Here is a 14,273-nt window from a genome sequence, read left to right on the forward strand (position 1 = left end):
TTTTAAGGGTATGATGCAATTGAAGGGGGAAAAAAAAAAAAGAAGTCATAGTAACCGACAAGATCAATTATCACCCAAAGCTTTAATGCCACAGCCCTGCTCTAGGACAGTCAGCAGCACCTATGCACAGAAAGGTCCCCCAGCACTGGGAGCAGCCACTGAGCTCCTCCTGCAGCACCTGCCCTGGCACTGGGATCTCCACAACCCCCCTGCTCAGAGCACAGCAATAACCCCACAGGCAGGCCTTTCCTCAGGGCATGGAGTGACCTGCTTCATGGGCTCCCAAAACTGCACATTCTGAGCCAAAATGGGAGAAGTGCTGCTTGGCTTAACACAGGTAATCAATCCCTGCAGGCAGAAATAGCTGGGAATTAAAACTGGAAGATGATGACAAGTAGATCTCCCTTAGCTCCTCTACTTGGATGGGAATGTGTTTTGTGGCCCCCCCTCTGATTTTCAGCCTTAATTTACAGGCATTTTGTATGTCACTCAGTTTCTTTCACCGCCTTTGGAAAGCTACAGGGTATATTTTTAGTATCAAATTAATCCTGGGTAGCATCTTGTGACTGGAGAAGTTAAAAATGAAACACTAACGGCTTCTTCCAGCACTAAGATTCCAATTTTTGCTTCTGAAGGGATTCTACATCTCAGCTCATGCTTTAAAATCTGGAAAGAATCAATCCCAGCCTGGTTTGGGTTGGAAGGGACCTTAAAGCCCATCCAGTGCCACCCCTGCCATGGGCAGGGACACCTTCCACTGTCCCAGGATGCTCCAAGCCCTGTCCAGCCTGGCCTTGGGCACTGCCGGGGATCCAGGAACAGCTCAAAGCTCTGAAGGAGCAGCCAGAGCCTGTGACAGCTCAGGGTCCTGTGTCCATTCCCACTGGGATACAGCAATCCTGCTGGGAACAGCTGATGGATATGGCCTCACTCTGTACCTGCCTCACCCTGACAAATTTAAAGTGTAGGAGAGAAAGATGTGCATAGAAGGGAAAAAAAGCCCCACCAAAATCACTGGTTACAAAAGGTAAATAGTTGCAGTTAAAACAGTTTGTTTCTTTCAATTACTTACAGTAATAGCAGGAACAGGGAAAGTCAAGAAAAAAGCAAAAGAGGGTTAGAAAGAATGTGGGGATTGGGATGGAGCTTCTGCAGAGCCAGGAGAGGAAACACATTTAGGGGAAGTCTTTGGATTAGGCTGAGGAATGAGAGGGGAAGAAGGAAAAGGGACGTGTTATAACCCAGTCACCCCAGGGCTATGGATTTCCAAGTACAAACCACTCCCATTCCTGTGGGGAATGGAGCCAAGGGGTTTTACCTTCTACTTACCCCAGAAACACCCTTTAAGCCAGGGGCTGTGCTGATTTTAGACTATGGGATGCAACAACAGCAGAAAACCCTTCCTTTAGGAACTCTGCTAGGCTACCCTCAGCTGGTGCTGGCTGAGCTATGGAAACCAAGCAGCTCAGGCTGTACTACAGAGAACAAAGCCATTCCCCTCTCTCCCTGCCCAGGGCAGCACCCTGGCATTCCCTGCTGGCACCTCCTCCCCTGGGCATGCAGCCACGTGCCAGGGCATGCCAGCTCATGCAGCTCTGACCCCCAAAGCCATGGAAGCTGCCCCTGGCCAGCCCCCTGTGGGTGTGCCAGCCCCCTGTGCTTGCTCTCTGGAACAGGGAGCGAGCTGGACGCTGCCTTGCCAGGTGTAAGGCAGGTCAGAACTGACGTTCTGAGAGGATGCAGGAATTCAGTCGGAGAAGATGCAGGAATTCAAGCGCCATCTGCCCTCCCTTCCTCCTTCCAGCACGGGATTTGGGTGTGCTGGGAGAATATCCACAGCAAACCTGCTCCAGGCACCACCCCCTGATGCCACTGCTTTGGTGGGAACAGGGATTTCATAGGTGCAATGTTCCTTTTCCTGCTCTCCAGCAGCAGGAAAAGAATCAAGTCCCAAATCAGAGTCCTGAGAAGGAGGAAACATCAGCCAAGGAGCTCCTGAGCAGCCCTGGCCTGAGGCACACCAAGCAGCTCACGGACACACAAAGCCAGGTCCATGCAAAACCAAGGCCTGCAGTCAGGAAATGCCAAAGTTAAAGGAGTGTCCCTGCTCTGCCAGCATGGCAGCGCCTCCAACAGAGGGAACCTTTACACTGAACTGCTCCAAGTGTAGCCAGGAGCCCATCACCCTCCCCAGCCTCCCATGGGCACGGTGAGCCAGGGCACGGGAAGCCTGTAGAACATGGAGATCTGAGGGAAAGGGAAACATTCAATTGTTTCTTTGCGCTGGCCAGGCAGAATTTCCAGGTGCTGGGGAAAAAGTTCCAGAGGTCTGAGGGATCCTCTCACCCAGAGAACACTTCTGTCCCATCAGTCACGTCCCTCAGGACTAACTGGGCACTTGTGCTCAGCACCAGGCTGGTCTCACCTGAGAGCTGACCCAGCACACCCCAAACATTGTCATTTGTGCAGGTTTAACTGAGCCAGCCCTAAAGTATCACCTGGGCACAGCATGAGGTGAGAGCTCATCGTGGGCACCTGCGGCTCCCAGCAGAATGCAAAACCAGCAGCTCATCCTGCACTGCCCCAGTCAGGAGCCAAGGTGTGCTCCAGCAGTTCATTAACAGCTCCTTCTGCTCCAAAACCCTTTGGTTTTTTTCCTCCACCCTGAGGAAGTGGGTTTTCCACAGGAAGTGGCCTTGTTTAGCAGCACTGGTTTTCTCCTCCTTAGGAGTGGTCTGAGTAAGCCACACTTCCAGTTCTCTGTGCACTCCTCTCAGCAGGCCAGATGGTGGCCAGGCCATCAGAGGACTCCTGAGGGACAGTGGCAGACACCCTGAGGTGGACGTGTGGCACCTGCAGAGTGGGGACACACCACAGGTCCAACACCTGCACCCAGCCCTTGGGATCTTTACAGAGATCTGCAGCCAGAGCCATCCCCCAGCACGGTGTGCAACAGATCCAGTGGGGCCACCCACCCTCACACCTGCTGTGGGACATAGGCTGACACACACCTGGGGATTGAGAAGGCCATTCCAGAGTTATTCCACCCTGGAAAGAGGGGGTGTTGGTGCTGATGATGGAACAATCCCAGTGTCTAAATTTGGGGATGTCCAAGGAGAACATTCCCATCCCAGCAGGAAGGGCAGCACCAGCTCCGTGGTTGTTGCAGCACCACCTCAGTGGAGCTCTGCCATGAGCACATCCCTAAAGGTGAGCAATTCCCACTGACACCAGGGCTGGAAAAGCCAGCAGAGCTCCTGGCTGTGCCAGCTGCTGTGGAACAGGAGTGCTGTGTGTTTGGCCTCAGCTGCTGGCTCAGCCACAGCTCCCTCTGCAGCAGCGGAGGCGGAGGTGGGATTTGGGAGGGGGAGCTGAAATCCCAAACTCAGAGCGCGCCGCTGCATTCCAGCATTAACTTTGGCATTTCGTAACCATGTCTTGAAAAGAAGAGAATTCAGGATAACCCCAGTCAAACATCCCCACGTGGCAATCAGGAGGCTCCTGATGATTTCCCATGTGTGCATTCGTACGTGCCCTGCCCCTGGGGCATTCCCCACTGCGGCAGCACAGAAAGCTTCGGTGCCAGGATGGAAAATGCACAACTACCCAAGGAATGTGGGACTCAGGGTGGCATGGTGCCAGCTGTGTCCATCAGCCAGGCAAACCTCATCCCCAGCTACAGACTGTCACACTCAGCATGGATTTCTCCTCCAGGAAAGGGGACAGGGAGAACATCTGACCCCCACGGAGGTGTGTCATGTCACTCCCCAGGGCTCTGCCTTCACAACAGCAGCCCCAGTGAGCACTGGAGTGACCTCAGCTCCTTGGCTCATCATCCCTGACAGCTCCAGGGGGATGATGAGCCTGCATCCCTCGGGTACCTGGGGAGTGGCCACACCAGCCAGGAAAACTGCCTTGGAAAGAGGCAGGGAACTCTTCACCTCCAATGTGAGCTCCAGTGTGAGCTGGTCAAACCACAGCCAATTCCTGTTGGATTCCGTCCATTTGGGGCTGTTGGCAGGGAATATTTGTGTATCAAATTCCCAGGACCTGGTTTTGGTCCTTGTGAAACTTCATCCAATGAAAATTCTGAACAGGGGGAACTGTAATCACTGACATGGAGGAGGAGGAAAATGAAAATTGACTGTTCCAAGTTTTCCGGGCTGGTGGAGGTCCCTGAGGCCACACTGAGGGCAGTTCAAGCCCTGGAGCCACTGGAAGCTGTTAGTGATGCACAGAACATGCACTATGGTTCAACTGGGAGCTCCACCCTGAGAGCAGCCCCCACACATGCTCTGTAAGCAGTTAGTAAGTGCTACTCAAGGCTTACAACCAAAGCTGGTTTCCTCTGGGGATGCACTACCTCAGCCAGTTCTGATCCAAGCCTCGGCCCCGCTCCCGTTATTCCATTTGCTGTGTTCCACGAGCTCCTCTCCTCGCTGTGGATCCCGTGGGATGCTGTGGGGGTGGCTGTGCCCACCCCACACACACATCACTGTCCCACACCTCTATTTTCATGCGCCTGCAGCCCCACAGCCACATCCAGCTGCCCTGGGTAACAGCTCTCACTGAAAGGGCTTGGCCAGCCCAGGATGGTGCTGAGGATCACTCCAGCATGCTGCCCTCCACCTGCCCCATGGTTCTTCCATTGTGTTCCTGCAGCACCATGGCATTCCTGCTACTTCTCCCAAGGAGTCCTCGCAGAGGTTTTCTTGCTACAAACTGGAGTAAGCTGCTAGCAGCACATTAAAGGCTGTTTCTCAGCATGGGTCTGGCAAATATTCAGCCTCACACTGCCCCTTTCCCCAGCTGTGCACAGGGGAAGGTGTGCAGGAGCTCATAGATAAAAGTTACTACTAGTTATATGTACCAAACACAGATGAATTACTTATTGCTACCATCAAACCTGATAATAAGCCCTATTTTTATAAAATCTAATCAGTGGCTACAATAGATACAGGTTCCAGAGCATTCCTTAACTACAGATTCAGCTACACAGCAGAGTAAGAGCCCTCCCCCCCTTTCTGAACCCTGCACACATTTTAGTTCTGAAGCACCTTTGCTGCCCCAATCCCTTGAAGTGCAATGATTCCTTGGTTTAAGTGTAATGTCCCCTGACAGCCCCCGCCCAGTGTCCCTCCACGGGGAGAAGGGAATGCCACCAGGGTGAGGGTGCTGCCAGCTCTGCCCTGTGCTGCTCCTTGGGGCGCACACACAGAGAGATGCGACAAAGCTTTAAAGACATCCACAACCCCCCTGAGATCCAGCCCTGGGCCTTGCACCCTGTGGGCTTCATGTCCGGAGAGGGAGGAGAGGAGAAAGGCAGGAGCGTGGAGCGGGGCGGGCTGTGCTGCTGGTCCTTCCTGCAGTCCTCCAGCAGCAGCAGCAGCAGCAGCAGCGGGGCCGGGCGGCTCAGCGGCGGCGCGGGGCGCACTTACCGTCGGGAACTTCGTCCGGCCGCTTCCGCTTCTCGTAGATGACGATGATGACCACCAGGATGACGATCTCTGCCAGGATGCCTAGAAAGGGCCACAGCGGGGCCAGGTGGCTGCGCACGCGCAGGATGGTGGTGACCGACACGGAGCCCACCTGGTTGGTGGCGTTGCACTGGTACTCGCCGGGGTCCTCGTTGATCTGCAGGTTTGTGATGCTCAGCTCGGTGTAGTTCTCTTTGTTGGAAATGAAGAACCTGCCCGAGGAGTTGTTGATGTCCTGGCAAAGGGACAGGGGTGGGAAATGGCAACAGCTTTAAGGTCTTTGCGGCACAGGAACAGGAGATTTGAGGGAGGAGCCCAGGCCTGGTGTTTGTCTCTCCAAACACCACAAAGAGAACCCTGCACTCAGGGCTCTGATCACTGCCAGCACTGAGCCACTCCTTAACACCTCCAGCTCACACTCAGCAGGGAACACTCATCCCATCCTGTATTTGCTTCACGTTTTGGCTCCATCCATCCAACCCATGCAGCAACAGGAAACAGCTGGGCTGGAGGGGTTGCAAATTCCAGCTCCTTTCTGCTATTCCCACTGCTGGTCACATTTTCCTGCTCACCACATCACTGGCTACACAGAACAAACAGATCACCCAAGCTCTAACAGGGATCACTGCCACCTCCTCATATTAAGTCTTGTGAGCTCAACCAGTAAAACTTGGAGGAATTTATAACCCAGTGTGGTTTTAAATCATATTTCTAAGTTAGTTTTGCAGTTTGCAGCAAGTTCCAGAAAACGGTTTCAGGGTAAGTTCTTACATTTGCCCAGCAGTGCAGTGAGCAATTTTTTTCACATACCAAGAATAAAACTATCAATTTTATATTTATATATTTTAATATATTTATATTTTAATATATTGATCTTGATATATAAAAATCAATTTTATATTCACCCATCCATCCTCACTGCTGTCAAAAATACCCACCTTCACTCACCCTTTGGAGGGACTGCACATTGAGCAGTCACAAAGCTCCTTTAACAGCCCATCCATCCCCAGCCCCAGGGTGATGCTCTCCTCCCTCTCATGGGGTCTGAGCAGGGTTCCTGACCCCATTCCTTACCTCAAACACGCCATTGACCTTCTTGCGCCACACCCACTCGGGGTGGGGGAAGCCCACGGACTTGCAGTACATCAGGGCCTCCTGGCCCTCGTTTTTGTTCTCACTCCTCTTGTGCCCAGTGATGTCAGGAACGGCTACGAGACAACAGAGCAGCTTGTAAGTACAAACAGGCTTCTTTCACTCACCTGCACACAAATCCCTCCTGCTCCCTGGAAGCTGGGCTTTGCCACCCCGAGGGGATGTCAGGGATGAACTCTGTGTGTGTGTGTGTGTGTGTGTGTGTGTGTGTCCCTGGGAGCAGTCCTAACCCCTGTGCCCTGTGTGTGTCCCACAGCCCTAACCCTGTGCTCTGTGTGTGTCCCTGGGAGCAGCCCTAACCCTGTGCTCTGTGTGTGTCCCACAGCCCTAACCCTGTGCCCTGTGTGTGTGTGTCCCTCAGCCCTAACCCTGTGCCCTGTGTGTGTGTGTCCCTCAGCCCTAACCCTGTGCCCTGTGTGTGTGTGTCCCTCAGCCCTAACCCTGTGCTCTGTGTGTGTCCCTGGGAGCAGTCCTAACCCCTGTGCTCTGTGTGTGTGTCCCAGCCCTAACCCCTGTGCTCTGTGTGTGTCCCTCAGCACAGCCCTAACCCCTGTGCCCTGTGTGTGTCCCCTGTGCTCTGTGTGTGTCCCTCAGCACAGCCCTAACCCCTGTGCCCTGTGTGTGTCCCCTGTGCTCTGTGTGTGTCCCTCAGCCCTAACCCTGTGCTCTGTGTGTCCCTGGGAGCAGCTCTAACCCCAGTGTGTCCCTCGGAGCAGCCCTAAGCCCCCCCCCCGAGCTTAGGCTGGCTCAGGGCAGTGCCTGGGCTGACCCCTGGCCCAGCAGATGGCCCCAGGCTGCAGGGCCCACCTTTAAAGCTGCAGCTCCTAATTACAGCACACGTGGCTGGATGTGTGATGGCAGCTCTGAGCTGTTAATCCAGCCCAGGCCAGCCTGGCTGCTCCAGGAAACTGGAATTTCCTCCAGGAGACTCCCCTGCTCCACCAGCACATTCCCTGCAGGTGCACACAGAGCCAGCAATTCCAGCTGCAGGCTGAGATCATGAGGGGAATTTCTCAAAGGGAACAAAAGCTCTCGTGCCAGCAGACAGCAGCTGAGCCTGCTCTCCCCAAAATTGCAGCAGCAATCTTTGGGAAATGCCTGGCAAGCTGTTCTGCTTCCTACTGTGCTGTGTCAAAGGGGTGTGGGTGCAGGGAGCATCCCGTGCCTCAGATCCTTTTTGGACAGTAACAGCATTATCCAAATGAGATTGTGAAGCACAGCAAACCCAGGGCTGTAGGAAAGCCTGGGCTCCAGCTCCTGCTGGTGTGTGTTCACCTGGGCAGGCACACAGGAGAGGCCCCAGGCATCCTCCAAGTGCCCATGGGAATTCCAGCAGCATTTCCAGCCCAGCATTTCCAGCCCAGCATTTCCAAGCCAGCACTTCCCGGGCCTTGCAGGAGTCCTGACTAGAGGATGAAGCCCAGCCAGATGCCAGCTCTTTAATTCCAAGATAATGCCAAAACCACTACACCATCATAGGTAAGAACAGGCCAAGAATAAACCCAAGGGGTTTATTTAAGAAAACTGACACTCAAAATGTGGCACGGACATCCTTTATGAAAAATCCTTTCATTAGGGTTTTTACTCCTGGGAAGCTGAGAGGCCTCAGAAATGAAATGTAAACAATGATTATCTGCTGCTGTGGAATGCAACAGGTGCATCTGTGATTGGTCTCATGTGCTTGTTTTTAATTAACGGCCAATCACAGTCAGCTGGCTCAGACTCTCTGGTCAGTCACAAGATTTTACTATCATTCCTTTCTATTCCTTGCTAGCCTTCTGTTGAAATACTTTCTTCTATTCTTTTAGTATAGTTTTAATATATCATTTTCTTTTACTATAATATACATCATAAAATAATAAATCAGCTTTCTGAAACATGGAGTCAAGATTCTCATCTCTTCCCTCATCCTGGGACCCCTGCAAACACCACCACACAAAATGCATCTTTCCACATCAGACATAAAAATACACTGAGAGACATAAAACCTGACCTGCATGAAGGCATCAGATCCAAACAAACCCCTGGTCTTGTACAGAAAGGAGCTGGAGGAAGCTGGGAGGAGCACTCCCCACCTGCCAGGGGCAGAACACCTGGAGCAGATGGAGTTGCTGAGCTGAATTCATGTCCCCGGGCAGAAAATCACTCAGCCCTGCCTGGGGCTGGCAGTGCTGTGCTGCTGCAGGACCCAGGCACTGCAGAGCACCTGTCCCCAGCCTGGAAAATGGAATTTATCCCAAATAATGAGGGCTCCAGAGGGGACTGTCACCTGGGGACATACTGAGAGGTGCCACCACTTCCCTGCTGGCCTGAGACCTTCTTAAAGCAGGAGCTGGGTGAGCCCCCGTGGCTTTTGCTTCCTGGAGGAAGCCAAGGAGGGATCTCCTCCAGCCCAGCGGTGACAAGGACACGATCCCAGAGCTGGCACTGCTGGAATGCCACCAGGGCTGCAAGCTGGGAACATTCCCATGAGGAGCAGCAGTGGCACTCAGCAGCTCGAGGCTGCTGGCTTCCAGTGCCACCCTGAGCAGGGCTGAGCTGGAAAAGGGGACAGGGACAGCAGTCCCAGCTGGCCCAGTTTGTGTGAGGCTGCTGGCAGGGAGGGAAGGGACAGGAAAGGACAGGGAACACTTTCTGGGACACCTCCACTCCTGCTGCAGGGTGACACAATGACATTGCAGAAGGAGAGGCCAGCTCCCAGGGTGCTCCCAGCTCCCAGGCAGATGCCAGCAGAGCAGCAGTGCCCAGAATACCTCAGCTCCTCCCTGGCTCTGCTGGGCCAGGGCTATTCCTGGAGCACCCAGGGGTTCTGTGCACTGCTGGCTTTCAGTGCCACCAGCAGACACCAACCAGCATTTTCTGTCCCAGACAGTGCAGGAAGCAGTGCCCTGCTGGCCCCACATCCCTGCAGCCCCAGCTTCAGCAGGGCTTCCCTGGGAAGCTTTTCAAGCCAGGACTGCTCCTTGCACCATCCTGCTCTGTGCCAGCCAAAGCCCAGGGTTGATTCCTTAGGTTTATTTTTTCTGTTCTGTGTTGGTGTGCAGCTTTAGCTTTATATTCAGTGTTCCTGGGATCTTTCACAGGACAGTGGAAACAAAACAATCTTGTTCTAGCTGGACACTCAAGGACTGGAGACTCTTCAAACTTCAGGCCCAAAGCATGAACAATGTGAGAAGAGGAGGGTGGGCAAGCAAGCAAGGAAGATGAAACTTCATCATTTGAAGCTGTTAATTGGACAGTTAACTCCTATATGCAAATGGACTAAAACTTATAAAATGTGAGATCTCATGGACAAGCCCTGCTTTGCTTCCATCTTGGAGCCATCTGGGCACTGCCAGGGTGTGCCCTTTGGGGGCACTTCAGTAAATCTCCACTTTATTCCCCTTAACTCCATCCAGCCTCTGCTCCAGCCCATCAGGGCATCAGGGTGAGGCAAGTTTAGGTGGGAAGGATTTGGATTTCAGCTCCCTCTGCTCTGTCTCTGCTGATCACCAGCACCAGCAGAATGCCCCTGGCAAAGGGAGGTTTGGATTCCTGAAAAATCCTCAAGGTGGGCTGGAAACACCTCACAATGAGCAAAAGGAAGGAGAGTTAATTTAAATTAACTGCTATAAAACAAAGGGAAAATAAATAGACATTCAGGCATGCTTGACATGAGAGGAATTCTAACCAGCATAGTTTTGATAGTTTTAAACCTAAACACAGGAGGAAAGGGGTTTGTGGCAGGGTGACCATGGGGCTCCCAACAGCACAGAACTCAGTGTGCAGCAGCTTTCTGAAGGGTTTGGGGGTCACACAGCCAGGAAAATTCATCTCCTCATGTACAGGAGGCATTCAGCCTTTCCGAGCTCTTTACCACTGAAAAGGAGAGGGAAATTTAAATGTGTGACACCTCCAAACCGTGGCCCAGTTCCCTTCAAGTTTCTCATTAATAGACAAAATTAAAGTAAGGGCAAAGCACCTAAAAATATTCCTGCACTGAGGGGTGACCTGAACAGGGCTCTGGAAAGTTTCTTTTTCTGGTTATGACTCCAACCCCTGTCTCCCTCTGGAGCTTGAAGGCACCAGGAGAAGGGGGAATGTGAGAGGATTTCTGTGGGCTCAGAGAGTGCCCAATTGAATTTATTCCTGGTAGAGAGGAGCCAGGCTGCAGCAGAGGTTTGCTGAGACAGCCAGGAACTGAGGCCCAGGCTGTTCCCCAGGAACAGGGAGGTGCAAAGGGAGCGGGAGGAATCCCTTGATGAGGCAGGGGCAGAAAGGCCTGTGGCAGGAAGGGGAATTCCAAAGGTCCTTCCAGCAGCTGTTTCCTCTCCCCTGCTCCCAAGATCCTGGAGGACCAGGGGCACTGCACAGTTCTCCAGGGCTGCAGTGCATTGTCTGGGGTTCTTTTCATGCTCAGGCCTCCAGAGCTCCTCATCAGCACTGCAGGGATGGCCCAGGTAGAAATGCAGCAATCAAGGATCCCCTTCCAGGGGGCAGGAGGGGTGCCCTGGCCTGGCCTGGCAGCTCCAGCAAAACCACCCCACCAAAATCACCCCCAGCCTGCTCCAGTGCCAAGGAAAAGGAGACACAAGATCCCTGCTCCAAGGGGCTCTTTCCCTACACCCAGCATTTGCTGCATTCCCCAAACCCAGCATTTCCCTACACCCAGCATTTGCTGCATTCCCTAAATCCAGCATTTCACTAAACCCAGCATTTCCCTACACCCAGCATTTGCTGGATTCCCCAAACCCAGTACTTCCCTAAACCCAGCACTTCCTGGATTCCCTAAACCCAGTGTTTCCCTAAACCCAGCATTTGCTGGATTCCCTAAATCCAGAATTGCTGCATTCCCTAAATCCAGCATTTGCTGACTCCCTAAATCCAGCATTTCCCTAAATCCAGCATTTGCTGCATTCTCTAAATCCAGCATTTCCTTACACCCAGCATTTGCTGCATTCCTACACCCAGCATTTCCCTAAATCCAGCATTTGCTGCATTCCCTAAATCCAGCATTTCCATGAATACAGCAGTTGCTGGATTCCCTAAACCCAGCATTTGATGCATTCCCCAAATCCAGCATTTCCTTACACCCAGCATTTGCTCAGCCCCAGGTTTGCAGCTCAGGGCTGCCCTCACACCTCTGGGGAGCTGAGCAGGAACAAAGCCCCCCCAGAAGTCCAGCAGAGCTGGCTGGGGGAATCCAGCTTGGAATGAATTCCCAGGAACGGCACCAAATGCTTCCATTAAACCCTGAATTCCCAACTGCTCTCACACCTCTGCCCTAAGGATTTTTTTGGGAAAAAATCCCAGAATGGTTTTGGTGAAGGGACCTAAAACCAATCCAGTGCCACCCCTGCCATGTGCAGGGACACTTCCCACTGTGCCAGGCTGCTCCAGGGCCATTGCAGGGCCATTGCAGGGACAGGAGGCACAGCACACCAGGGTAGTGGCCCTGCATGCCCTGGCTGCCTCTGCCACAGGCTCTGGGGAAGCTGTTCACAAGCTGTCAGAAAATCCCTATTTTTGGAGCACGAGCACTTTGGCATTCAGCAGCCTCCTTCCCCTGTGCATCAGCAGTGAGAGCTGCACCCTAATTACAATCAGCATAATTACAATTAACTCTGAGTGTAATTGCTCCAGCACCAACAGGAGCCATGCAGGTAAATATGAGATCACAGGTGTGATGGGCACCCAGGTGGTGTCACTGTCCCCACATCTGCTCCAAGTGCAGTCCCCATTTGCTGTCCCCACTTTCCCAGGAGGGTATTTAGGTGTAAATTACCTGTGGGAAGTGAGTAGGATCAGTTCTCCTTGCATTCAATCACAGGAATTGCCATTTCCTCCCCCAGAGTGAGCTCCCAGCTCCCTGCCAAGCTGTGCTGGTGGCCCTGTCTGGCAGAGCAGCAGCCAAGCCCCGTGGCAAACATCCCAAGGGCCCTGCAGGGACCATCAGAGCTGCCTGAGCTCTTGCTCCACTCCCAAAGTTGCATTTCCCCTCTCCAGGAGTGGTTTGTCACCTAAAGCAGCCCAGAGGAGCCAAGAGGAGCTTTACATTTTAAATAACATCAGGAGATTCAGCAATTAGAGCAAAAGGGCAGGATGGGATAAAAAATCCCCAAGACAAGGAAAAGGAGGAAAATAGAACCTCTCCAGCTGTGTACCCTGAACACCCAGCCCAGCTCCTCAGGGTGGTGAATTCCCTTTCCCACAGACTGATGGATCCTCGGCTGGATCCCAGGGCCTGCCAAATTCCACACAAATTCCCAACCTCAGCCTCCTGCAGCCCTGTGGGAATTCCCTGGGAATTCCCTGACACCAGCACTGCTCTGTGGCTCCCTACAGCCACACTTGTGGCAAACCTTGCCCATTGTGCAGCTTTTTTTCCTAATCTCAGACTCCAGGAGGTGCCCACAAACCCATGGCTGCTCCCATCTCTGAGCCCTTTCCCTGGATGTGTGCCAGCCTTTCCCTGGAAATCAGAGCTTTTATCTTTGACAACAAATCATTATTTCTGATATGAACCCAGGCATGGTGAGGAGGCCTTTGCTGTGTTGTGGGGCTGCTGAGGGAGGCAGGGAGTGCCAGGGGAGGGGACAAGGGGACAGTGAGGGTCCCAGCTGTACCTCTGACCTCGATGGTGGCGTTGGCCACGGGCGAGCCGGAGAACACGAACACACACAGGTACTCCCCTGACTCCTCTGCTCGGGCCTTCAGGATCCTGCAGGGACAGCACACAGAGCTAATTAACACCCCTTAATTGCACCCACTAATTGTGGGTGCAACCAGAGCATGCCCACCCTCCCCAGCACACATTAAGGCAAGTTTCCGCCCCCAGAAGACTCCTTTTTTATTGATTTATTTGTATTAATTATTCCCATTAAAATTATTCCTTTTTATTAATTATTTTATTTATTATTAAATATTTTATTTATTAATTGTTTTGTTTATTAATAATTATTGTATTTATTATTCTTCCCTTTTCTATGAATTCTTTTTCAATCAAGCAAAAGAGCCCCTGCAGAAGAACACAAACCCTGCAATAAAATCATTTCATGACCCCTGGAAACTGCTGAGACACATGGAAAAAGCTGCTCACTTCAGGCTGAGTGCTGACAGCATTTACACACCCAAACTCCAGTTATAAAGTGAATAATTTCAGATAAGGAACTCTGCAATGGCAGAGCAGCTCAGCAGCACGCTGAGCACCTGCAGCCACACCCAGAGTGAGGAGGAGAAGGACAAGGGGGAGCTCTGTGACTCTCCCCAGCTCTGGTTGCCATCAATCATTCACGAGCTGCAAACTGACACAGCTCAGGGCTCACAGGAGCTCCCTGCAGCTGGAGCAGCCACCCCGAGCTGGATGAAGGGTTAGGAGAGGTTCACCCCACTGCCAGTGCTAGGAGAGGCAGGATTTTTAATTGAAACAGTTTAATCTCTAAATTCTGGAGTTTTCTGGATGATAAAAGTAGCCAGCTCTGAACTCCAAGCACCAAAAACATCTGACAGCAAAACAAAGTGACTGAAAAAACAAGAACCTGAGAGCTTAAGGGAAATAAATAATGAACCAATATAAAATATAAATAAATGGGGGAGGGAAACACCCTCTGTTAACCACAGCTATGCTGCTGCTGCTTTTCACTGAGAAAACCTGGAATTCCTGGA

At 52.4% G+C, this 14,273-nt stretch overlaps 1 protein-coding gene across 2 annotated transcripts in view; it reads right to left on the reverse strand.

Annotated features, from left to right (window-relative positions):
- The window catches only part of NPTN (neuroplastin), a 44,882-nt gene that overhangs the window by 3,953 nt on the left and 26,656 nt on the right, over nt 1-14,273 (reverse strand). For both annotated transcript variants that reach the window (XM_058811152.1, XM_058811153.1), the window contains exons 3-5: nt 13,235-13,329; nt 6,552-6,685; nt 5,439-5,712 (exon numbers count right to left, since the gene is read on the reverse strand). In XM_058811152.1, the coding sequence (XP_058667135.1) occupies nt 5,439-5,712; nt 6,552-6,685; nt 13,235-13,329 (503 nt within the window). The remainder of the gene's footprint in view (nt 1-5,438; nt 5,713-6,551; nt 6,686-13,234; nt 13,330-14,273) is intronic.

Source organism: Ammospiza caudacuta, chromosome 10, assembly GCF_027887145.1.
Source record: "Ammospiza caudacuta isolate bAmmCau1 chromosome 10, bAmmCau1.pri, whole genome shotgun sequence".
Classification (NCBI taxonomy): Eukaryota; Metazoa; Chordata; class Aves; order Passeriformes; family Passerellidae; genus Ammospiza; species Ammospiza caudacuta.